Genomic DNA, 25,573 nt, shown 5'->3' with positions numbered 1-25,573 from the left:
ACACGTTTGATATTTATCTGTATGATTACAACATTCATTCTCACTGAGGATGACAGCAGCCAAGAGAGAGAGAGAGAGAGCCCCCTTATAAGAGACCGGACAACAGACAACAAACGCAGGCTCAAAGTGCAACTGAAAGGCTCCGGGTCAGCTGACTGCGCGCTCCACTGGCCCACTCCAGCCAGTTCAGTAATGTCTTTAAAAATAACACATAATCACACCATTTTCAGTAGCAAACTGTTGTTTTATCAGTGATGGGTGTGAGATCATGCCATTATTGGCTGATACAGCAACAGTTTCACCTCTGTCCCTCTGCATGTGCGTAATGGATGAAAGGCACTTCTGCAGACAGCTCAGCTTCTCTCTTCTCCTGTCCCATCAGTGTGCTAAAAACCTCAGATCAGCACATGTGGTCCATCACTTTCTCTGGTCGAATAATCCTGTAGTGTGTGGTGGTCAGTATTTTCAAATCTAGTAGTTAGTGCGTGCTTAAGATCTAAGAGAAGATGATCTGTGAAGATTCTCCTTATGTGTGAGATACAGCCCCATTTCAGAATCTTATAAGATTTTTAAAATCCTGTAGTGTGAGCCAGGCTTTAGGTCCCCACATAAAGAATTTTAATTCTTAGGCATTACAAAACCATAGTTCTTGACTAATGAGTGAATGAATGTATTCGAATGAATATACGAAAAAGAGAAGATTTTTAAATCCTTTTTTTTTTTTTTTCCAACTGGACAATATTAATTAAAATGTCTGTGTTCCCTGCCATTGACATTGGATTACTGTTTACTGCGTCTATAGAAGTAAATTATATTTTTCAGCGGAAGGAGGCGGGGTCTGGTGAAGCTTGTCAATCAAAATCCTGCTCATAAACTACTGTGGGTGACAGCAGTGCGCTCTTTAGACCAGAGCTCAGCATGGATATGAGGAGAAGATGTGAGATGACAGAGACACAGAGAGACGCTGCAAGTCAGAAAAGTTCAGGCAGCTCACGCTCCAACTGAGGATGTGCTGCTGTAGCACAGAGAGAAAGAGCGGCGCCATCATGAGAAAAGACGACGGAGATCATGGAGAGGATCAAAGGATGGAGTGCCCAAGATGAACGTGATCAAAAAAGTTTGATTTGTCTGTTTTTTACACCAAAAACAGGAAGAGGGACATAAAAGAAGAGAGTCCACTCTTCCTAAGTAACTTTGGTGTTTACATGGTCGAAGAAAACAAGATTATTTGGGTCTTGAAAGATCATTCAAGATGCTCTGATAATGGCCGGTAGCTAATGAGTTGATCTTGCGTTTTTTGCGATTTTTTAAACTTGTTAATGTGCGGCGTAATTAATTAATCAAATAAATGCATTAAAGTCACAGCCCTAATATATATATATATATATATATATATATATATATATATATATATATATATATATATATATATATATATATATATATATATATATGTGTGTGTGTGTGTGTGTGTGTGTAAATATATATATATATTTGTGTGTGTGTGTTTGTGTGTGTGTGTGTGTATATATATATATATATATAAATATATATATATATATATATGCGCACTTTGCTTACTGAATGTCATGTATGTGAGACTTAAAGTCAGTGCCTTTTATGTCAGTGCACTTAACTTAAAATAAAAAATGCAACATAATTTCAACATGTTTGGTTTTATTCGAAAGGGAACAGGACAGGAGTGGGAGTAATTTTACGGGATTGGGACAGGACTGGATTTTTTTCTCTGGGAGTGGGACGGGACAGGAGTGAAAATCCGCCCCTGTGTAATGCTTAAAAATGGGTGTACGCACAGGGCTTGACATTAACACCCACCAAATGCGGGTGAATTTTAGCTGTGAGGGGTAACACTGTTGCTCCTGGTAGCCACTTTGGCTGGTTAAACTATTCAATTGTAGTTTTCTGAAATGGCATCTGAAATACTTAACCCATTGCAGTATGAGACCAGACACTACAACTCCCATGAGCACTGCCTGCACACAGTGCTAGCATGTCCCCGTCACCACATGTGGCCCCCTCTCTCTACCTCTTAGAAGACCCGACAATAGTCAACTTAAACCCAGAAAAAAATTAATAACTCCTTGTGGCGATGGCTATAGCCAAGAAAACAATCCTAATAAACTGGAAATCACAACATACCATAACTATTATACACTGGAAAAATCTTCTGCTGGACTACATCTCACTAGACAAACTATCCAGCTCCACCAAACAGAATCCTAAATCCAAAGATTCAACATGGCAACCCTTTGTAAAATTCATTAACTCATTGTAACACTCTATTAGTGATTGATATTTTGGTCCTCTCAGCTCAGTCAGCACTCCCCCTACTACAAGACACGTGCCTCTTTTATCTTATTTCATTTTATTAATTGATTGAATTATGTGGCTGTTTTTTTCCTACATCAAATGATTATGGTAAACTAAAACAAATGTCTTTACTTTTTAATCTTATCTTTCTCTTTTCCTTTTTAGCTACACAAGCATATTTAGATAAATATTTTATTATGTTATAAGTTGTACTAATCATTTTTTATTGTTTGCTAATGTCTTGCTATCAAGCATGTATTTTCAACTGGCATGTTGGCTGTTAAAGCAATAGTCTACGATTTGAAAGCTTTGTCCATCTTGATAATACCGGTTATAGGGCTGTAATGGTCCTATGGTCCAATCTACACAATATAAAGACTAAAAAGAACGTAAAAAAATCCATTCAGTATATCCGCTGCAAAGCTGCACACAAGTTGACCTATCCGAACCACGCATGCGCGGTTCGGATAGGTACATGAGTCCATCCAATCTATCTCCCTCGCTTCGCACCATCATCCCACCTCACTACCCCTCTCACGTCAGCTAGATGCTCAGCTACCGAAGCGTCATGGAGCCAGAGATGACCGACTGACGCAGAGACAGCTGAGTTTCTGCTGAACAGTGACACACTCAGTTTGACCTTTCAGGCAGTCCTCACTAGCGGCCATGGATCCAACACAATCACAAACATTTCTCCCCCACGCCACAGTGCCTCACCACCACAACAAGTGCCTTGCTGTATCCACAAAAGAAATAAGTGTGATCTTACCGACTGTCTGTTCAGCTCTTGGATTTTGGTACACACAGAGCTCAGTAGATAGCTTGATGAGAAACCTGAACTGATCTGACCTGCTCACATTTACCGTCTCCTTTCCTCCTGCTTGATTCGACACAGCTGAGCAGCTAACGTGGACACGAACCAGCTGACAGGACGGGCGCACTCACAGCAACAGTTTCACACAGGGCTAAACACAAACTAATTATCTTTAACAGTGAATACTACTACTCCTACTGTAGCTGAACTCATGTCGAACTACTTATGAACTCACCGGGACCGCTCCAGGGTGGATACAGGTGCCTACCTGCTCTGGTGAGTGCTTCCTTAAAAACCACAGAAATTTTGGACTGAGTTTGGCTGTGTGTTGTGCTCGTCACAGGGAAACCGAGGCTGCCCTTCACGTATAAGCTGGCAAACAGCTGTTCGACGCAACAGGTAATGACTTTGTTTCCCATAGTGGGAGATGTCAGCTGAATAACTCTGGTTAGTCTGAGCCTGTACTGGCTAATGACTGAACGCTGCTGGTCGGAACGGGTTGGCACTGTCAATAGATTTTAGCACAAGTTAGCCTCACATCTTTAGCATTGTAAACTGAGCTGGTGAAGACACGCCGAGAAAGGTAAAGTCTCACCCACAGTCGTCTCTGCTCTGATCAGCTGGCAGTGGCAACGCCAGACCTGCTTCGCCGGCTAATTCATGGTTTTGATAGCGCCGGTCTAATTGAAAAAGCTACCACTGTGTGTTACAAGGAGGATGATTGTCTTGTTCGTTACATTTTCTGATGGCCGGCTTGCTCTTTAGGAGGGTGCGTGTTGTTGGAGGGCCATACGAGCTGGGGGGCGGGATCTTGGAACACGGAGGGGAGGGGTGAGTGAGGCAGCGTTTTTCAAATGTGTCTCATCAGCCAAACTGGGTTTCAGATCGTAGACCAGAGCTTTAAAGGAATAGGAAGGAGTGAAGTGGAGCAGTGGCAGGCTTTATTGGCAGATGTGATGCATATTTTGCTCAACAAAATGTTAACACAAGATTTTGTTTGGGTCAATGTCTCTAATCATCAATATCCTCTGTAAGAAAAAAAATCTTTTTATCAATACTATTTTTTAAAGCTACAAGAAGCCACTGCAAAGAAGTCAAAAACTTGCATGAGGTTCCAGAGCCACAGGTTGCAGACCCTTGCCATAGGCAGTATTTCTGTGTAAACAGGATTTTTCCCTGATTTTTTTTTGCTTTTTGGGTTGTAACGTTGTTGTGTAAACAGGGTCTGAGGCTGCTCACAGATCTTCTCCTGATCATAAATATTATGGTCACACTGCTGCACAAGAGTTAACTGAGCAACAGGTTAGTTTTGGAGAGTAACTAGAGTTACTGAGATCAGATCTCTTCTTCCTTCATTTTTGAACAAAAAAAAAAAGAAAGGTATTGAATTTGTAATACCTTTCAACTTGTTCATTCTGTTCAAGCTTTTGTTAAGATTTAAAAGCTGGGACTGGATGAAGACTTTTGTGCTGGATTTTCAGGCCAACAGCAGAGCAGAGGCCTGTACTATGAAGCTGGATTTTCTTTTAGCAAGGTAACTTCAGGGTTAAATCTGGATTTTCCTTCCTATGTCGCTGGTTCACTTCTATATAACGAAGCAGGATTAATGTCTTTGCGAGGTAACTTCAGGGTTAACCCTGGTTTATTGGTAGCACAAAGCTGGTTCAGTTGGTAGTTGGTGGTTGACTCTGATCTTATAAAATGTCCCTGCCACTGGCCACTCAGCTTCTCTGAAACAATGAACTGTCCTTTGCTTCCGAAGACTGAGGCGCACAACGTGTATAACAAGCATTGAGACGCAAGAGGCTGTTCCGTTACTGATCTGACCCACCGCATCTACCTGATGATGTGCTTTATGAGAGGTACCGGTTCTTGCACCCCGGACTTATCTACCTCCCCAGGGTAGACTACACCACCCGCAGGAGCGGTGTTATGACCGTCCCACAGGTATTAAAGTAGGAAGGGATAATCAAAGAAATCAAACTTTATTTCTATAGCCCCTTTCATACAAATGCAAAGTGCTTATCAAAATAAAAAGGATGTAATGCTGAAACAGCACAATATTCTATCATGTCATTCCTTCACTTCATACATTGCATTTGAGGGATTTCTTTCTTTAAGGGGAGGGTATTTTAGTCCAGCTGATTTGTGAATTGTTAATCTGGGTCAGATGTCACTTCAGTATTTTGACATGATTCCATTGAGGAGACAACTTTAAGCTCAATTGTAGCATGATTTTATGACATGAAAGAGACCAGCTTACCAGAAGCAAGGATGATTTTGTACTAAATTTTTATAAAAATTATCTTTTTTTTTCAATAAATTTTACAATGAATTATTTGCCCCATGCTCTTTTCACTCAAGAGCAGGAATGAGATGATAATTGTACTACACACTATTCATCTGCATAATATATTGTTTAATTAGGTTCATGAGCCTGATCAGAATCAGATTGAGCCATTGATCAGTCGCTATGTGTTGTCTCCTATTTTGGCTGCGATTGGCAGCCGCCACGGCGTTGCCTTTTCCATTACTTGGGCTCTTTCCTCTTCATATATACGTTCAACAAAAATATAATCACAACACTTTTGTTTTTGCTACCATTTTTCATGAGATGGACTCAAAGATGTAAAATTCATTCCTGTTACACAATGTTACCATTTCTTTCAAATGTTGTTCACAAATCAGTCCAAATGTTTGATAGTGAGCACTTCTGCTTTGCTGAGATAATCCATCCCACCTCACAGGTGTGCTACATCAAGATGCTGATCTGACATCATTATTAGTGCACAGGTGTACCTTATACTGCCTACAATAAAAGGCCACTCTGAAATGTGCAGTTTTGTCTCACAGCACAATGCCACAGATGCAGCAAGCATTGAGGGAGCGTGCAATTGGCATGCTGACAGCAGGAATGTCAACCAGATCTGTTGCGCGTGCATTGAATGTTCATTTCTCCACCATAAGCTGTCTCCAAAGGTGTTTCAGAGAATATGGCAGTACATCCAACTGGCCTCACAACCGCAGACCACATGTAACCACACCAGCCCAGGACCTCCACATCCAGCAGGTTCACCTCCAAGATCGTCTGAGACCAGCCACTCAGACAGCTGCTGAAACAATTGGTTTGCATAACCAAAGAATTTCTGCACAAACTGTCAGAAACCGTCTCAGGGAACCTCAACTGCATGCTTGTCGTCCTCATCGGGGTCTTAACATGACTCCGCCGTAACAGACTTGAGGGGGCCAAAGCTCACATTTGATGGTGTCTGGCACGTTGGAGAGGAGTTCTCTTCACGGATGAATCTTGGTTTACATTGTTCAGGGCAGATAGCAGACAGCATGTGTGGCGTGGTGTGGTTGAGCGCTTTGCTGATGTCAATGTTGTGGATGGAGTGGCCCATGGTGGTGGTGGGGTTATGGTATGGGCAGACATCTGTTATGGATGCATTCTATTGAGGTGCATTCTATTGATGGTATTTTGAATGCACAGAGATACCGTGATGAGATCCTGAGGCCCATTGTTGTGTTATACATCCATGAACATCACCTCATGTTTCAGCAAGATAATGCATGGCCCCATGTTGCAAGGATCTGTACACAATTCTTGGAAGCTGAAAATGTCCCAGTTCTTGCATGGCCAGCATACTCACCGGACATGTCACCCATTGAGCATGTTTGGGATGTGCTTGACCGACGTATAAGACAGCGTGAACCAGTTCCCACTAATATCCAGCAACTTCGCACAACCATTGAAGAGGAGTGGACCAACATTCCACAGGCCACAATTGACAAACTGATAAACTCTATGTGAAGAAGATGTGTTGCACTGCATGAGGCGAATGGTGGTCACACCAGATACTGACTGGTCCTGAGTCCCCAGACCCCCAATAAAGCAAAAAAAATGCACGTTTTAGAGTGGCCTTTTATTGTGGACAGTCTAAGGCACACCTGTGCACTAATCTAAACTAAATAAAGTATTTTCTATTCTATTCTATTCTATTCTATTCTATTCTATTCTATTCTATTCTATTCTATTCTATTCTATTCTAATCATGGTGTCTGATGAGCATCTTGATGTGGAACACCTGTGAGGTGGGATGGATTATCTGAGCAAAGCAGAAGTGCTCACTATCAAACATTTAGACAGATTTGTGAACAATGTTTGAGAGAAATGGTAATATGGTTTATCTGGAATGAATTTTACATCTTTAAGTCCATCTCATAAAAAATGGGAGCAAAAACAATAGTGGTGCGTTTATATTTTTGTTGAGTGTAATAATGATCAGACGTTTCTCACAGGGGAAATGGGGCGCTCGGTCACTCTGCTTCTCTGTGTTTGTTGCACAAATCATTTCGATTGGGCAGCTGTTTCTAAGCCCGTCCTTCTTACATGCACATCACGGATCTTGATGAGACAAACCTTGGTTGAGTTACCCTGTTGATAACTTGCGTCATGCTATCGATTATCCTAATTGAAGCTGTTGGAATTAGTCAACTGCTTCATGCTAAAGGCCCCTGCTCCGGAGCAGGTTGGGTTCTGAATCAGAGATCAACAAGTATCAAAGCACAACCCCTTACCAATCAGCTGTCTGGGAAAATGACCTGCTCACTCTCAGAAGATCCTGTTGAGGTTGGTGCGTGGATCCTGAGGAGCATTTTGGAGAGAAAGAGTTTTTAGGGATAGATGTAATCCTTTAATGTCCCTGATGACATCCATACCAGAGATACAGATTTTCATCAGGGGGGCAGAGCTACATGTGCAAAGTGATGGAGCTATATGTTACAAATAAAACACATCCCAGGCGGGCTGATTTAAAATAATGAGGTTAATAATAATGGTCACACATGGCAGAGCTGCACAAACATGAATGTATGGAACGCACATCTACTCCACTGTCACTGTGAGGAATTAATATTCTAACTATAGGTACTGATCAGCTTTTATTGATACCAATTCCCTTATTGATTCTGTGATCTGATTCTTTATTATTATTATCATTATTACCTCTCATCAATTCCTCCTGTGTGAACAACTTTTTATTTTGTTTCTTAACAAAAAATATGAAATTGATCACTGGATCCGGATATCTCTAGATGTAAGTAAAAAATAAGTAGAAACTGCACGTCACGTGGTGCTGTATTGTTTTATTATATGTTAATGACTAAAATAGGCCATCTAGTGTCTCAAAGTGGTTTTAGCTCTCAGTTCTTTAAGTTTTTTGATACATGTATTTGTATGACCCTGCAGCACCTTTTCTTTTCTCTTTTTGTTGGAAAACATTTAGTATCTTGACATTTAGAGTTTTCAGTATTGATAACAAAGAGTAACTGTGATATGTGTTTCTACGAAGAAAGGTAAAATTCTGCTGAAAAAAGGAAGTTATACAGATGTATGCTAACCACTTAGATATCAATGCAATTTCCCATATATGTTAGCATCAAGCTAGCACTAGGTTTTCTTTGTTGTTTTTGCTCCATAAGGAGTGTAACATGTTGTATTGAATATTAATCTCGTGTGAGATAATAATGTTCATTTCTTTGTGTTTTCAGTTCTTCAGTCAAACTTCAAGCTGAATATCCTGAATCAAAGTTTTCTTGGAAAACTGTAATCTGCCTAGCTGAGACAGCTGGGACAAAAAGTTGAAGTAAGGTCCCAGGGACCAGTTCCAGATACCCATCCCTCATCCAACACAAAACATGCACACACCCGTGGGGTTGATCAAAGCTCTGTCCATTTATATTTTCCCATGAATCCGTTTTTTATAATCTCACACATTTATCCATTAACAGAGTCAGCAATTTCTTCCCAGCATTCCTTGTGTTTAAGTTCTACGTATTTCTGAAGAATATCTGTCTCCTCCAGTGACTGTCTCCAACTTATCAGGACTGAGAATGTCTTATAAGTCAACCCAAACAGCAGAGGGAGATCCCAGGCGAGTCAATCCTGCTGCGTAGTACAGGCCCCAGGGCTATGACTCTTAAAGTCTGGTTTAAACTCAGACCAGGGTTGTGGATGATATCAACCTGTTAGAGGTGTGAAGGTTGAGGTTTGAAGTTTTGTTGAATGTCAGGTAAACCTGTGCTCTCTGCTCTTCCAACAGGATGTTAGCTAATAACTGCTGTGTCATATAAATATACTTGTATGCAGTGCACCTCTTTCGGCCTGTCTGAGTCTTTAACATCATCATCTGCTGCAGCAGGGATCTCCATTACAATGAGTCAACCTTCTTAAAGGTGTGGTACTGATGATGACTCACTTGCCCATAGTCTAAGATGGTACAAGAAGCAGGCTGTGGCTATGACTGAAAGTTAAAGGAGCAGCTGCAGTGTTAAGTAAAACCACTGCTGTAACTATACTAGAGCTAAATTTTTCACCTGGTTAACGGCCTGAGTCTGTTGGTTAATCACTAATGCAAAGCTTGTGACCTTAATATTTAAAGCAAATATTGACAACAAAGCCAGCCCATTGTGAAACACTGTGGTACGTGGGCTGTGGTTTTTTTCAAAGGAAGCAGAATGGAAATACCTGTCTCCTAGCGCAAAGCTCCAACCTCTGATTTGCTCAGGTCTGGCTCCTAAATGCTGAGATGGTAACCTCAAACACACCAAACTCATGCTAGGACAGTTGTTTCTAGCCTGTTGTGTAGCACCATAGGGATTTACATTCACTTGTCTTGTACAGTGTATGGTCTGATCACACTTCAACAGGCTCAATGCTCACTTTCATATCATTCCTCTGTTTCTCCACAGAAGACCTCCAGGCCCCCTCACTCTGGTCCTCCCCACACTTTTTAAGAGTATCATCACTCTTACTTTGAGCCTCCCCACCTTCAGCTGCTTCATGATTATCGGACACTTCCTGCCCAGCTTTCCTGGGGGAGCCCACAGGTCCTTCCTCAGGGACTTCAGAGCCCAGAGAGCTGCTGGAGAATTTCCTTCTAGCAAAGACTTTATTCTCTGTCTGAGCGGTGTCACTGGATGCTGTTGGGAGTCAACTCTCCTCACATTGGCTGGAGAGGATTTACATTGCAGATAGAGAAGATATAAGACTTAAGGTAAGAAAAACGTGGTGTCATTTTTGGATTAAAGAAAGGAAAACAATTCATTTTCAACATAATGTAGCAGGATGAGTCCTGCAGCCCTTAACAATTCTGTACTGCTGGCCTATAGCCACCTGGGGGCAGTCTATAAAAGGGAGGCAGAGGCTATTCTGCTCCCTCTTGCTCTCCGTTAGGCGGACCTTATCTCCTTTTCCGCTCGCCTCACGTCCTTGCCATCACCGTTCCAGGTATGTTAGCAGCCAGGGTAGTTTTTATGCAAATTGACCGTCAGCATGCTCCATTGTTCGTATTCTCTGCCGTTTTAGCCTTGAGCCTTAGGAGCAGGAAGCGTGCCTCTCGCTCAAAAGCACAGTGAGCTTGATCGGTAGGTATGCTGGATGGCGTCAGATTCATTGATAACTGCAACATCAGCTCTCGCTAACACAGCCTTTTTGTATTTGTTAGGCACCTAACAACTAGCGTGTGCTCTGTGGACGGAAGAACCGGAACTTAATGCTGTTTTGCTTGACTGCTGTTGCTTCACCGCTCCCTATACGTTGTGTTGCTTCACCGCTGCCTTTACATAGCTGTTAGTGCTACACTGCTATGTGCTAACGCTGCCTCTTTGCTGGCCACTGCTTCACTAATTGTCAGCAATTCTGCCTGCCTGCCTGCCTGCATGCCTCCTGCATGCCTGTCTGTCTGCCTGCCTGTCTGCCTGTCTGCCTGCCTGCCCTCCACACTTTTGTCTGAGCCCTGTTTGTGAGCGCAGCTTTGGTTGTGGGTGGGCGTCTTGACGGCTAGGTGGCTTACACGGCCTTGCCTGCATCTCTGCTCACTCTGCTAGCCTGCAGAGTGACCCTGTTGTTGCTAGCTGAGGGCTAGCAGGTCTCCTCACAGGCAGTAGGACTTTGGATATTGCTGCTTTCTCTGCAGCAGTGCTGCTAGAACTGTTGTACTCTTTCTTTTCTTTAGTTTGGGAATGAATGGACTTGGGGGTTAATTTTTTGCCTGGATTATGTTTTTTTGTTGTATTGAATTGATTTTTCCTTTGTTCAGATTTGCTTACAGTTGACAGAGTTATTTTGCCTTCCTTTATTTTGTTTCTGACATTAGTATTGTTTGCATATATTTTGGTTTTCTGATTTACCCTTTGAATGAGTTATTGAAGTTACTTATTTGGTTTAATTATTTGAAGTTATTTTGGGCAGCTTTGGTATTGTTTTTGTTGATAACTCATTCATCTTTATTTGTTTGCTGCCAATTTTATGGTTGGGTTATTTGTGATTTATTATTTACTTTCAATTTCATTAATACTGTTTTCCTTCTCTTCTTTTCCAGTGGCTGAGTCTGGTGGTGGTGTTGGAGATTGGTGGTGGCTCCTTCTTTTTCCGGTTGTGCGTGTGCCTTATGTGAGTTAATTCACAGAGTGTGTAGGTTCTTCACGCGTGCCTGGGGTGTTTTCAATTTGATTTTCTTCACTGGGTTTTTCTTTTTTCTTTTTAAACAAAACATGAAAATGTATCAGTCCAATTTGGGAGGGGCCACTTGTATCCCCCCCTTAATTTGCGAATTATTAGATTGACTCGGTCTGACTTCACATCGACTCTGTATTATCTGTGCCTGGGGTTGGTGCTGGCAGGGCAGGCTGGTGCAGAAGACTTCGCGAATGGACCAATGAGCAAACACTGTGTGCAGGCAGTGCTCATGGGAGTTGTAGTGTCGTGTCTCATTCTGCAATGGGTTTAGTATTTCAGATGCCATTTCAGAAAACTACAATTAAATAATTCAACCCGCCAAAGTGGCTAGTAGGAGTGATGGTGTTGCCTGCCACAGCTGAAATTCACCCACATTTGACTGGTGTTAATGTCAAGCCCTGGCTGTCATCATCTATTTTGCTATGGACCCTTTTGCACTGTCTAGACACTTTCTTACTTACTCTGTTTTCATGATTGCTGCTGTGGCTCCTGAATGTCCCATTGGAGATAAAGTATATTCTATTCTATTCTATTCTATTAATTCTATTCTATTCTATTAATTCTATTCTTTTCTATTTCAGTCTTTATTTACCTTGCTAGGTGTTTTTCACTGATAATTCCCCTAGCTGTTTTTCAATGACATGTACCCCATTAGGTTCTTTTAGTGATATTAACAAAGTGAGGTGTTTTCAATGATATTTACCCTTTTGGGTATTTTTTTAATTGATATTTACCTCGTTGCATGTTTTCAGTGATATTTTCCTCATTCGGTGTTTGTCAGTGACATCTACCTTGTTCTGTGATTTCAATGAAATCTACCCTGGTATGTGATTTTACTTAAAAAATGCCTCAGTAGGTGTTTTTCAGTGATATATAACATACTGGGGTTTTTTTGTGATGTATTAAGTTGGTAGGTGTTTTTCAGTGACACTTACCTTACTCTGTGTTTTTGCAGGGGAAGTGTTTGGACGAGACTCGACTTTAGCCTTTACATTTTTCAGGTACAGTTTAGAAACTCTTTTGACCTCCTGGTTGGCTGCTCTGGGGGCAGGGAGTGTGGCTGTCATAGAAGCATTTGCTGTTGCGTTGGTTGGTTTGTTTCTCCCTGCCCTAGCTTGTGGATTGATAGTTTGTTGTGTTTTTTTGTTGGATAGATAATTTCTTTTGGCCTTCTCAAGTGGCGGGGATGTGACTTCTTCTTTTTGCTCATCTGGGGCTGATATCTGAGGGGTTTCACTTAGGTCCATAGAGGCTGGAGGATCTAAAGAAACAGAGTCCCCTGCTAGCTCCTCTGATCCCAGCTCTGTTCTCTCATCTTCAGCCCTGCTCACAGCTGTGATGCCCTCAGTGAGACTGGTGAGGGTTGTGCTGCTCCTCCTCATGCCCACATCAGAGCTCACAGACAGAAACAGATCCTCTTCATCATCATTATCATCTGCAGGAATTTCTGTTGCATCTACATCTGGTGTTGAGGAGCTGTGTCCCCTCTTGTCCCTGCTTTCACTCATGATCAGGGTCAGGGCCAGGTTGTCGTTCCAGGGGTCATGGCAGGGCTCACCCTGGTTTGCATCGAGATAAACAGACACAGAGTTGTCGTTGGACTCGATTACCTCTGCTGCTGTCTGCATCTGTCCCACAGAGACTTCATCATCGTCCATAGCACTGCCCTCCTCCTCGTCCTCTGGCATCCACTTTGAGATTACAACATCTACCATTTCTTCTGCTTGGGACACCACCGTCGTCACCATAGCGACCTCAAACATGTCATAGTCCAGCGGGCTGTTGGTCCGGTCCCCACTGAGGCTGCTCAGACTCCGCAAGGACTCAGGAGAAGACTCACCAAGACACGAGGATGAAGAGTAGGATGACGAAGAAGAGGAAATTGGGAAAGCATTTCCATTGTGGTCTCCCGTGCTGTGCAGAGGGAGCCTCATGCTGGATCCTGATTTCCTTCTGACTGGGAAACTTTCGGCGAACTGAGAAACACTCATGTCTTAACCAGGCTAAAGCTTTCGTCTGCTCTCTGGGGTCAGAGTTTTAATTCTACGTCAGATTTCTCTCTGTTTCCTGATAGTGTTTTCCTCTAAACTCTCACTGACATCTGAAAAAGCTTTCTGTAATCTATTTTGGCAGTCTCTTTATCTTCCAGCTGACACAGTTTCAGTTCATCTGTGTATTCATCTAAAGGCTGCACAAAAATGATACAGAGTTTCTGCAAGTCATCAAGTCCATGTCCATGCTAGTGTGTGTTTAAGGGTTCGATCCTTTCAATTCATAGGAAGAAGGTGTCCCAGGGGTTCAGGGCTGCACTCATGAGAACATCTGGAAAACACAAAGAAAGGACAGTCATTATAAAAGTGAGTAATTAGGACCCGAGCCCACCAACCAATGGTTGCACAAAGGCCCTAAGTGTAAGGATTATTATGGCCCTCTGAAAATCAGGGCGAATGCCCTCTTGAAACCTTGAGGAATTATTCTGTCTTTCATTGTTTCTTCCACACCTTTTACCCCAAATTGCTACCTTTCACTTAAGATAAACGTGAACGCACCTAGCCACATACTTCAGTCACGGCAAAAAATGTATCATTCCACTGTCTGTGAAAAACTATATGCTCCATAGTACCCCCTAGGGACGTAAAATTGCAGCCCTGCCAGTTACTTTGAGCTGCAGCCCTGAAATTTTTCATGCAAAACTATCATGCCCAGACATTTAAAAAGTGTCTTAGGACCATAGTGAATTCTGAACACAAAATTCACTATTTGGACTAAAACATTGGATTTTGAAGATTTATAGGCTACATATTTGAATAAACTAGTTCTAGGATTTTTATAGGGTCAACTTTAAACTTGGCTTGAGAATGTAACGGGTGTCCTTGAACTGAGTGCACATCCGTCACCAAAATTTCTGTCTGCGTTGCGTTCTGATAATGATGATAAGACGGTGATGATGGTAGGAAGGACACGGACCAGGGCTGCAGCTGATTCTTCTTTAATATGGTGCTGAACTCCTTTACAAGTCAAAGAAAATAATCTTAACATGCAGTCTTACAGTCTCTGCCATTCGCGGGTCTCCGCCCCTGCTAACAAACACATGGAAACCCTGTAGTTTCTCTGAATACATGCGGCTACGTATTACCTTTTAAAATACGTTTAAACAGTCACATGAGGACACGGGAGCAGCTCTACTGCATGTTCACAGTCTAATAATAAATAAAATTACCTGTTATTACATTCTTCGATGCTTTTAAACATATATATGTGCATATAGCGAACACAGAAAACTTTTCTTACCTCCTCTCAGCAAGCCTAGCGAGAACTGAGGGAGGCTCAGCAGGTATGGCAATTTGGATTCAATAACAATAACAACAAGAACAAAACACCACAAAATGAGCAGCTTTCAATATATATCAGGATTTGGTGATGTTTCATACATCTAAAAAGGATATTTTATTATAACCTGATTACATATACTACACACGTTGAGGATTAAAATTATTAAAATCATTTTCATAACTCAATTGGGCATTGCCAGGACAAGGGCTCAAAGTTGGGCATTTTTCAACCATGTCCAATCTTGATGAAAACAGACACACATGCTCAGTGTAACGGCCCGACACAATAGTAGTTCACCTAAAAGTACAGCGCCCCAAAATGTCAACAGGAATTAGTTACGTTTATAGAGTACATATTTGAACAAACTAGTCATCTGATCAACTCCAAACTTGCTTGCTGTATAGTTCACACATTGATGATGAAAACTTAAGGCTTTTTATGTAACTCTGAGGCAGAAAATGACCAAAGTTGACAATTTTTCATGCCTAATGAAAATCTTAATAGCGATTATGTGCAATCTTAGATCAGGACAAAAATGCACACACATGTCCAGTGTTAAAGCCTCAGTGCATCTCTATGCTTCTTTTGTATTATAGTAAAACACTCCCTACTGTCAACAGGAAGTTGTGTGTTTTACTCTGTTGTGAAAATCTCAATTTTTTTACAATTATTTTTTAATAGGGCTCAGAACTCTCTCTCAAGCCTTCATAAAGCATCATGTCCTGTCTTTAAAAGATGTGTTTATGCCACCACCTCAAACTTGCAAATCTCGCCATCAACTAGAAATTTATAGTAACTGTGGTTTAAAGTCCAATTTCTTCTATATTTCATACACACCATCAGCACATGTCACAACGCTTTTATAACCTCAAATCTCTGCTACTGCAATAGCACCACCCTCTGGAAATGCATGGCAATATCAATCATATTAATTGTATAAAGGGCTAGTGCTTACGGTTGTCATGGTAACGCTGTTTTCCTGTGCCGCTGGAAATCACTAACCTTGCAGAGCAGACGGACCTGCCTGATTCAGTTTCTGAACTCCTGCAGGTCCATCTTGCCAGGCTCCAATGACCAACGATTTCACTCGGCTAAATTCTGACCGGCCCAATCAGAGACGAGAGGCGGGAGCTGTGGGAGCAGACGTGACGTCAGCAGACTTTCATACCTGTTAGTGTTCCTTTGATTCTTAAGTTAAATTTATAAAAAGGGAAGCTGTCATCAAACCCTTTTTTCACAGCTTTTTCTCCTGATTCAGTAGTTGTTCATTTATTGTTTCTTAGAAGCATCGGCTCACAGAAGCTACGTCATACCGTGGCTTGATGTGGATTGGTCCATGATGAGTGTGTTAATCAGAACGGTCGTCCAATGACCAGCTGTGGATTTTTTTTTAAAGTCCCGCCTCTGAAAACAAATCTGAAGAGCTGCTACCCAGATGGACTAGTGAAATATTTCCGTGGCGGATATATGAAACTGTCCATCTGGCGTGTCAGGTTAGGAAATCACTTACGCCCTCCAGAAGTAGTAAAAGAATGAGACGTATAAAGAGTTCAGAAAAAAACCAGAGTGAATATTGTCTACCTACGGGTCAAGAGTTAATCATTGCCTTTATTGCCTTGTCGTACAGATGTGTGTCTTTTGTGGGCGCTCCGTGGAACAGTGAATGAGGAACATGAGTATTGATAAAAGGCGGCCTATATATATTTTCCTCTATCGGCCGTGAAGTGTGTTTTTCTACGTGCCTTATTGGTTGTTCTTGTGAGCTATAGATGCTATGAGTTTTCCTACAGCTGTTGTTCAAGCATAGTATTTAGTTATTCACGAGTGTGTTTTGATCATCATTGCTTGTTTAATGTCTGAATTTGCGCCGCTGTGAGCGCTCATTTTCTACACCTGCGTTGTTATGGCGGGCAGTGCTTACGCACCTCTCTGTTTATATTAATGTCTCAGCACTGTAAGAGAGAGCTTAAAAGGGTGTATGATGAGTAATAACTGTGTATTCCATCCTACTGTTAAGTGGAAAAACAAAAAGTAGATTGTTGGAGTAATATTACTGTTTCAGAACTGATTTGTGAACACGGGCGTGACATAATAAACCCAGCCTGAAGAGTCATCCTTCTCCTTCTTCCTGTGTCCTGACCAACACCCGTCCTGGATGTTGAATCAAACCTAATGGTGTGGCCACACCAAACGCGAACACGCGAATTTACTCGCGCGAATGGCCTGTAACGCGCCGCGTGAACGCCCGAGTCTCGCCGCTGGACTTTTTTGACAAGCTGAGGCACGAACACGCGAATGCGCGGTACTGCGCATGCGGAGTAGAGAGCTCGTTCATTTAAAGACCGAAAGTCCAAAAGAGCATCTGAAAAACAATGAGCTGTGGTTTCCAAAGCATGACAGGAGAGTGTGTGAAAGCTTTGGAGATCACAATCAATGCCTGCTGCCTCTCCCTGGTAATCCACCAGCCCTGCTTGGCTGTTCCCTGCGATCTCATCCCCGATCCCCCGAACCTCCGACACCCCGTACCCCCGACCACCCGAACCCCCGACCCATGTTCCCGGAGGTCTCCCTGGGGATAATGAAGGGGTGGAGGAAAGAGAGGAGCACTGAGAACTTCCATCTTTTCCCTGGCTCTGCCCCTGCCCCACTCCTCCCTTCTCTATATCAGGCTTAAAACTCCACTGAGGAAAACACAGTCGGACTCAGTGATAGCCCGTACAGGCAGATCCAGCTGGGAACGAATGTTTTCAGAACTTACCTTCAAAACCTGTCTCCTCAGAGACTTTCAACCAAGCCTGCTCCTGTTTTTCCGGTCTCTGTAGAGTACACACGCCGTATCGTATAACTCTGGATGATGACACACCGCACAGATTGTTTTCTCCTCCATCCTCCAGCGGAGTTGGAGCCGGAGCAGGCGGCAGTTGCCCCCCAACGTCGTCAAATTCGCGTTAGGTGTGGCCGCACCATAAAGCCGTTACTTTTCAACTCTGCCAGCTCTGAACCATCTTCCAGAGGGTTATAACTCATATTCCAAATAAAGAATATAAGATGAGTCCATGGACTTCCATGTCTGAACAAGCTTAATTTGTGTGTGGTGTATGATTGTGTATTAGTGTGTATGAGCATGTATGTGGGTCAAGGACAAAGAGGAGAAGCAGCTTAATAAAGACAATCAGAACCAGGACAGTGCTCTGTCTCCATTAGCTGCTAATGACACCAGAGCCCATGGGCAGGTGGACGGACGGGGAGTGGGAAAGAAACCTTCACTGTGTTTTATCAGAGGTAGAATCACCTTACACATTCACATTATCCCTGTTTCATGTGTCATTATCCAGAAGATGGAACTGAAAGTTTCTGACCCTAATCTTGTTTTCTTCAATGTCTGCATCATTACATCCCCCATAGAGCTCAACAACAGCAGAATCCCCCCCTGTCTGAACCCAAGCATGACCTGAAATTTCATCAAATCAGTGACATCAGTTTAAAAACACAAGTAATCACATTATATTGGGATAATTCAGTATCACGTTGTAACAAAATACCGATATGTTTTTTAATCATCATTTTCTGGCGTGACATTTTCTTTTTCTAAGGGGGAAATTTCAGTTTCTAAGTCCGCTTTGATTTTTTCTGTTTTGCCCTGGCGTCTCTCCCGTCCTCCCATTCCATGAATAATCTACCTTTTATGCTCAGGAACTTGTATTGCTTTCACAATTTTAGGAGCTCAAAAAAAAGATTGAATAATTAGCCACAGGAGAAGACTCTGTGGCTGCCAAATCCTGCCGTTCATTGACTTCCTCCCTATTTCCTCTCAGCCAAGTATGGTTAATTATGCATAAATCTAGGCCGTGACATCAAACAGTTTGAACACAAGACTTCACAGGAGCAGAACTAAGAACACAAGGTTACGTCACAGGGCAGAGTCTACCTCTTCACAGTCTACAGCAAAGATAAGAAATTGTTAGAGGAGCTATCAGCGGTCACAGCATGAGAAGCTATCTGTGGTTAACCCTCTGGAATCCTGTCACGTGATTGGCTTCCTGACACTCCATCAGTGTATGGGTCAGAAAGCTAAGCCAATAACAGGAGGTCTTAAACCTGACTACATGAAATAGATATGGTGGATCAGAATTCACTTCTGACCTGAGATGACAGACAACCCCTTTTCACTAGTGCTTGTTCGGTGCTGGTGCTGGAACTGGTGCTTAGTTGGTTCAAGTCATGTTCTTTCGAAGAACTGGTTTGGTTTTCCATTGACAAAGATTGGGGCAATGTCACTTGTCACTGCGTCACTGCAAAACATCAGTGTGTCACTGTGCACATAACCACTCCCGAGAGTGGGGGGGGCAACAACGACTGTGGGCACATGGGGCAGCAACAAAGTTGGCGTTGGGAGCGTTTACATATTGGCAGAGATTAGCTCAGAGAGGTCATTGGCAGAAATTATTTATTCACAATTTCTGGGATAACTTTCATCTCATCATCTGAGAGGGAAGGCAGTGGTTCTCCCCTTGGCTTGATTTTCCTTAATACTGCTGCCACAGCATCCTTCTGTTCCCAATAACGCTCTAACATCTCAAGGAAACTATTCCACCTTGTGGAAACATTATGGATTAGCTTGTGGTGTGCCAGATCCAAGCTGTGCTGCTGATAACGGACAGTATCAGATGCTTTGGTACTTATGTGAAAAAATGTTACGACTCTCTTTATTTTCACCAGGATAGGTTTCACCTGGTCTATTTTAAATGATTTTTTGCAAGGACAAATTAAGTGTGTGTGCTATGCATCGCACGTGCGGCTTCATTTCTGCACTAGACCCAGCCAGTATCTGGTTTCTGCACTTATATATTTAATATATTCAATGTAAAACTGCATTTTCACACTGTCAATGCACTGTCTATACTGTCTATACTCTGTTGCACTGTAATAACTGTAATTACTGTATATAACCCCTGTTATACCCTTTACACTGTCACTTAAAAATCACTGTCACTTTTTTTGCCTTCTCTGCACTGCTCTGCATATCTCAGTTGCCCTGAATTACTTTATTACATTATCCACTACTGTAAATATCTCACACTGTTACTGCTGCTGTATGGTCATTGCTCTCAATTTTGTTTTGCTTATTTCATGTCATCCTTGCTTTGTCCGAAACTAACTATGTGTAATTTTATTTTATTTTTTTCCAATGCATGCTGCTACCCTTGCACTTGCCCTGTAATCCTGCAATACCTGAATTTCCCCTCTGGGGATCAATAAAGGATTCGATCGCCATGTGGGCTTGAACCTGCAACCTTTCGATCACTGACCAAGGGCACCATCCAACTGTGACACCGACGCAGTGTCTGAAAGCATCACAGCTTACAGTATTTTGGTATTCAGCTGTGAAATAACACTAACCTCCTCTATGCCATCATGTATTGTACAGTGCTCAGCTGAGTGCTGTGACTCACGGGAAAGTGGGGGAGGGGGAGGGGCAGAGTGCGGAGAAAAGCGAAAGTGATCGTCACGCAGTAACTGCAAGATTTGCTCTGGTGTGAGACTCATGGAAAGCCCTGGTCTGGAAAACAGAGTTTTGTATTTCCCACTCCATGTCAATGTGGTGTGCCTTATGAGTCAGTGGCGCAAGATGTCCACCCATCCATTGTTAGTGCAACTCTTTGTGCACTGTTCAGCAACACAACAATCTCACTTCTCACTTTGTTGTACATTGACAAATATGTTTGTCAATGAGGACAGACCTGTCTGGTATTTTATACCTGGGTTCCAAAATGTGCAAGAGCTGTCTAAAGTCTTCAATTTCCACCACCCTGCAAGGCTGGATGTCTTAGCATATGAAGTAAGCAATGGCCTTAGTTATAGCCATTGTGCAGTCAGAGTTTACTGTGAGAGGACCCCAAAAGTAAGCAGCGACACTTTTCTGATCCTGACCTAATTTGCTTGGTTTATCTCCAGTGTCTGACGAGGAACGAGACAGGGAGGCGGGGGAGGTGGCGGTGGACCTGTTGGTGACGTGGTGTACTCTTTTTAAGTGGGTCTACATGTTTGTCGTGCTGCCATTGTACGGCTGCTTAACGCAGCATTCTTTGCAAATGATGGACGTTTTGTCGAGCTCTCTGTCTTTCTTTGCGAATGCGTAGTGTTTCTAAACAAACGATTTAAACGTTGCGGCTGCATTAAATATAGAATCATCTTCGCTGCTACATCCATGATGATTTACTAGCAGTGTATTGTATGGGCTTCACTGCTTCCGTCCGTATTCAATACTAAACACAAAATCATTATGGTGCATTCATGGCCCCTGGGAAACAGCAGATGGGGTGAAATTTAACATGAATAAAACAGCGCTTGCATCCAATTTTACCAATACCCACCAATGCACCAAGATGAATTAGATTTCATCCCTCAAATACATTGATACCCAGTAAATGAGCCAATGCACTTGCGTCGTGCACATGCGCATTGATGCATCAATTAATATCAGCGGTGTAATTTTTACACCCCTGATTTACAGGTGTAATCTCAACAGCCAAACACAAAAATCATTATCCTGAACTATCAGTTTAATAGAATTTAATTTTGACACATTCTTAAGTACATGTTTGCAGTACCAGGCTGTAGACACAATGCAACAGGGCTCAAGAAAGCATAGAGATGCACCATTTGTCCAGGATAGGACCCCCTAAACCCCCTATAAGGGTCTGGGCTCAGCCACCAATGATCTCAGTCCCAAGAAACGTCCCTGGGAAGCACCCTTGAAGAATTCCAAGGATGGAACTTGCTGCCGCAGTGCCAGTCACCAGAGTAGATAATGGGCTCAGAACAGAGCTTCAGATGCAGCTTGAAAGCTCAGTGTTTTGGACAGACAGCCAAGCAGTGCTCAGGTACATTTCAAACCAACACATACGATTCCTCACATTGTTTGTGGTGAACAGGATCCCTTTTGTTTACACAGGTAAGTGTCTGCACCTGCTGGGCTCTTGGCCTGCCACACCTTCACTGGTGCCCATTGTGCTAGCTGCGGGGTCTTCAGCTGAGGACCCCCATTAACCGATGTTTCGTCCCTTAGCCCAGAACATCTCCTGGTGGCAGGGTAGCGATCAGGGACGTCTCCCAGTCACCCCCTGCAGCTAGCTTTCCTTAAGAGTTGCTCACTCCCCATGCCTTGTCTTGCCTCCTCAGCCAAAGCCAGAAACTCGCCTTTTCTGCTTCTTCAGCCAGCTCCATGGTGGCTTTGTGTACCTCCTTGCCCCTCAGCCCTAGCTCTTTCAGCAGCCGAGTTGTTAAAACTCCCACGAACCCCCTGGTGCCCACCTCCACTGGGACGAGTGTTGTTCTCGGGCCATTCTCCCTGCATTCAGCCACTAGGTCGGTGTACTTTGCCCTTTTCCTCTCATAGGCGCCCTCCATGCACTCCTCCATGGCACTTTCAACTCCACCAGCAGCACAGCCTTCTCTGCCTTTGTCCACAGCACCATGTCTGGCTGAAGTGTGGTGTTGCAGATCTCTCCTGGGAAATGGAGCTGCCTGCCCAAGTCCACCCCCATTTTCCACTCCATGCCTAGCGACAGAAGAGTGGGTGCTGGTCTCCTAGGGACCGTTTCCCCCGCTTCCCCCTTCCCTCAGGAACTGGGTCCACTGTTGTGTTCCACGATGGCTCCTTTTACTAGCCTCCTGCCTTCTCTTCTCCACAACCTCTGCCAGCTTTTTCAGCACCTGATCGTGCCGCCATCTGTACCTGCCCTGAGATAGCGCGGTCTTGCATCCTGATAGGGTGTGTTGAAGGGAAGAACTGATGGTCTCACTGAGGTTGCAGGCCTGCTCTGTCTGCGCCCAGCCACTGTTGGAGGTTTTGGGGGGAGGGCAGGGTGTTATAAGTTGCCCTGAGGAGGAAGCTGAGTCGCGCCTGTGGCATTTTCCAAGGATGCGTCTCAAAGCAATAAAGTTTTATCCTGCCTTCCTCCACTTGTGCCGTTCACTTGTGTCTTAGTCCCTCCCACCAGACATGCATGGGAGAGAAGCGATGGTGACGTGATTTCATGATGGTTGTGTTCAGTGTTTGGTGCTTTAAACTCACAACAAACACTTTATCACCAGATTTATGATCAGTTTCTGAAAGATCCTCTGTGCCTGTCCTCAGCTCGTCTTTTCTCTCATTGAACTCAGTTGTTCCATTCCATATGGGGGCGTGTCTTTCAGTGAAAAGACTTCCGCACAGCCAGCTCTCGTGTTTCCTTGATCATAGCTCCACCGATCAGTCTCCTCCATCCTCTCTCCTCTCTTCTCCGAGCACAGTTATCGCTCTGGGACAGTCTTCAAAATGGCGGCTAAGAAAGTACTTCCGGACATAGGATGGAGGAGGCACGAAATTAACACATTGAGACGTACCCCAAATATGCCCAGCTCATCACCTGATCCACAACCCCCTCCCACGTCGTCCAGTGACCCTGCTGCCCCTGTGCCACTGCCCTGACCCTATACTCTTCCTCTGCCATCTTCATCACTTCAGTGATCACAAGGTCCTTCCTGTCTTTTCTGTTCACCCCAGACCACATCTTAGGCAGGTCTCCCTATCCAAGGCCAGCACGCCCTGTCTGGACTTTGCCAACCACTTCATGATGTGGTAGCCTGCCCACTGCTTCCTGCACCTCCTCTTGAGCCTTCCATTTCCTCCCAGTGACCACACAGGCTTTCATGTCCCTCACTGTCTCATCTGCCGAGTCCCTCAGCACCATCACCAGCCTAGCCTTCTCCTGCCTGTACCCCACGGTGATCAATTTCTACAGGGAGTCCACAGAGATAAAACAATGGAAATATGTGAGCAGGAGGATCAATTCAGCCTAAGTTGCCTCTAGGGGTCAGAGAGCAGGTGCCTTTATCAAAGAAAAGAACATGGATCCATGGCCCAGATATGCTCTGGGGATCACAAAAGGACTGCCCAAAATTTCCTGTGGAATTCACCCCTCTTTCCTTTGATGACATCAAGGTCATGAGAAACCATACTGTAAGTACAGTCATCATTAAAGACAATGAGAATCCTACTAACAAGTTTCTCATGTACTTCTCCAGATGGACAAAGCTGAAAGTTGCAGTAGCATGGCTTCTTGGACTCAAAGAAACTTTAAAAATACTGGCCCAAATACTGGCAGAGATTTTAATTTCACTAAAAATGTTTCACACATAGCCACCAGAGGTGCTGACAATACTGTGGACCAGAAGACGACAAGCATCAAATCCACACTGGGTGGACAGGGCATTGATCTGGAAGATCTAGAAAAAGGCAGAGAAATAAATCATCAGCCTAACCCAAAAACAGTGCTTTTCAGGGGAAATGACTGGATTACAGATGAAAACAGGTGTTGAAAAGAAGTAATGTTTCCTGTCATACACCCTAAAATTTCACACATTTCCACTCTCATTCTAAGATATTTTCAGAAAAGGACTGGGCATGGAGGGCACAACCACATTCTCTCAGAGCTTTGACAAAGGTATTGGATAACCAAAGCCAACTCTGAAGCAAGAAAAACAATAGCCGAATGTGTTTTATGCAGACGTAACAGAGAAAAACCAGAGAGCAGAAGATGGCTGATTTGCTAGTGGAAAGGCTCGAGCCAGACTTACATTACACATTGGTCTGAGTGTGTTGTGTTGTGGTGTTGTTGCGTAGTCGTCTTGTGGTGTTGTGGTGTCGTTGTGCCGTTGTGCTATTGTATGGGTATGGATGAACTGAATGTCTGTGTGTGTGGTGTGGGTGTCAGGTTCTTAGTGTCCTCTGGCCAGCTATTTGGGGGGTGGGCAGATGGGGAGATTGGGGAGAGGGCTCCGGGGTCTGGCCAGGTGCGTTGAGGGCTGGCACCAACTCGCTGTGGGTGGTGGCCTGGGCTAGGCCCATCTTCCCAGGTGCCTTGCCGAGCGCTCCCTCTTTGAGGATAGGTGGCCCTTGGGCACAGGGCGCCCGGGTCCTACCCTCTGCACTTGATCGGGGGTCCAGCGTCTAGCGGGGCCTGTGGGCGTCAGTCCTTGGCCCCTTGGGGCCATCACTCCGTAGTGTCAGGGGCCTGCCTCTTGCTTTCCTGGGGTGCCCTCTCCTTGCCTCCTCCTAGGTTAGCGTGCTGCTGTCTCCGTGGTGGTCTGTCTGGGCTCTGTTGTGGCTGCTAGATGCCCGGGGATGTGGGCCAACTCAGTGTGCGTCTGGCCCCTGGGAGCAGGGGGGGGGCACATCTACATGAGCACACCTTGGCATGATCACTTGACCCAAATCCAAAACTAACCCCCAATATTCTGCACTCTCACCCGTGCCCCTGTATGTGTAGGTGAGTATATGCTTCTGTTCTTCAAGTTCTTCTTGTGATTATGATGTCAAAGACCTCAGGATACTGTCTCTTTTCAGGCTCAGCAGCTGGTTGTTTGGTTCTCCTGTATGTAGCGATTTGCTCAGTTATTTCGTTGTTTCTCTCTCCCTCTCTGTCTATTCTCTTCTCTACACTCTTTCCCTTTATCACCGTTTTCTTTCCTGATATCACCTTGTTCTGGTCAAGCAGTAATCTTGAAACTCAGTAATATACTAATATACG

At 43.7% G+C, this 25,573-nt stretch overlaps 1 protein-coding gene across 2 annotated transcripts in view; it reads right to left on the bottom strand.

Annotated features, from left to right (window-relative positions):
- LOC141803530 (microtubule-associated tumor suppressor 1 homolog A-like) overlaps positions 1 to 25,573 on the bottom strand; it is a 146,302-nt gene that overhangs the window by 90,901 nt on the left and 29,828 nt on the right. For both annotated transcript variants that reach the window (XM_074687636.1, XM_074687644.1), the window contains exon 2: positions 12,602 to 13,988. In XM_074687636.1, the coding sequence (XP_074543737.1) occupies positions 12,602 to 13,657 (1,056 nt within the window). In that variant the 5' untranslated portion in view covers positions 13,658 to 13,988. The remainder of the gene's footprint in view (positions 1 to 12,601; positions 13,989 to 25,573) is intronic.

The sequence above is a fragment of the Halichoeres trimaculatus genome, unplaced genomic scaffold (assembly GCF_033239565.1).
Source record: "Halichoeres trimaculatus isolate MK-OKI-2021-1 unplaced genomic scaffold, fHalTri1.1 fHalTri1_scaffold_2, whole genome shotgun sequence".
Lineage (NCBI taxonomy): Eukaryota > Metazoa > Chordata > Actinopteri > Labriformes > Labridae > Halichoeres > Halichoeres trimaculatus.
The sequence above is the reverse complement of the archived record's forward strand: the minus strand, read 5'-3'. Positions and strand labels throughout refer to the sequence as shown.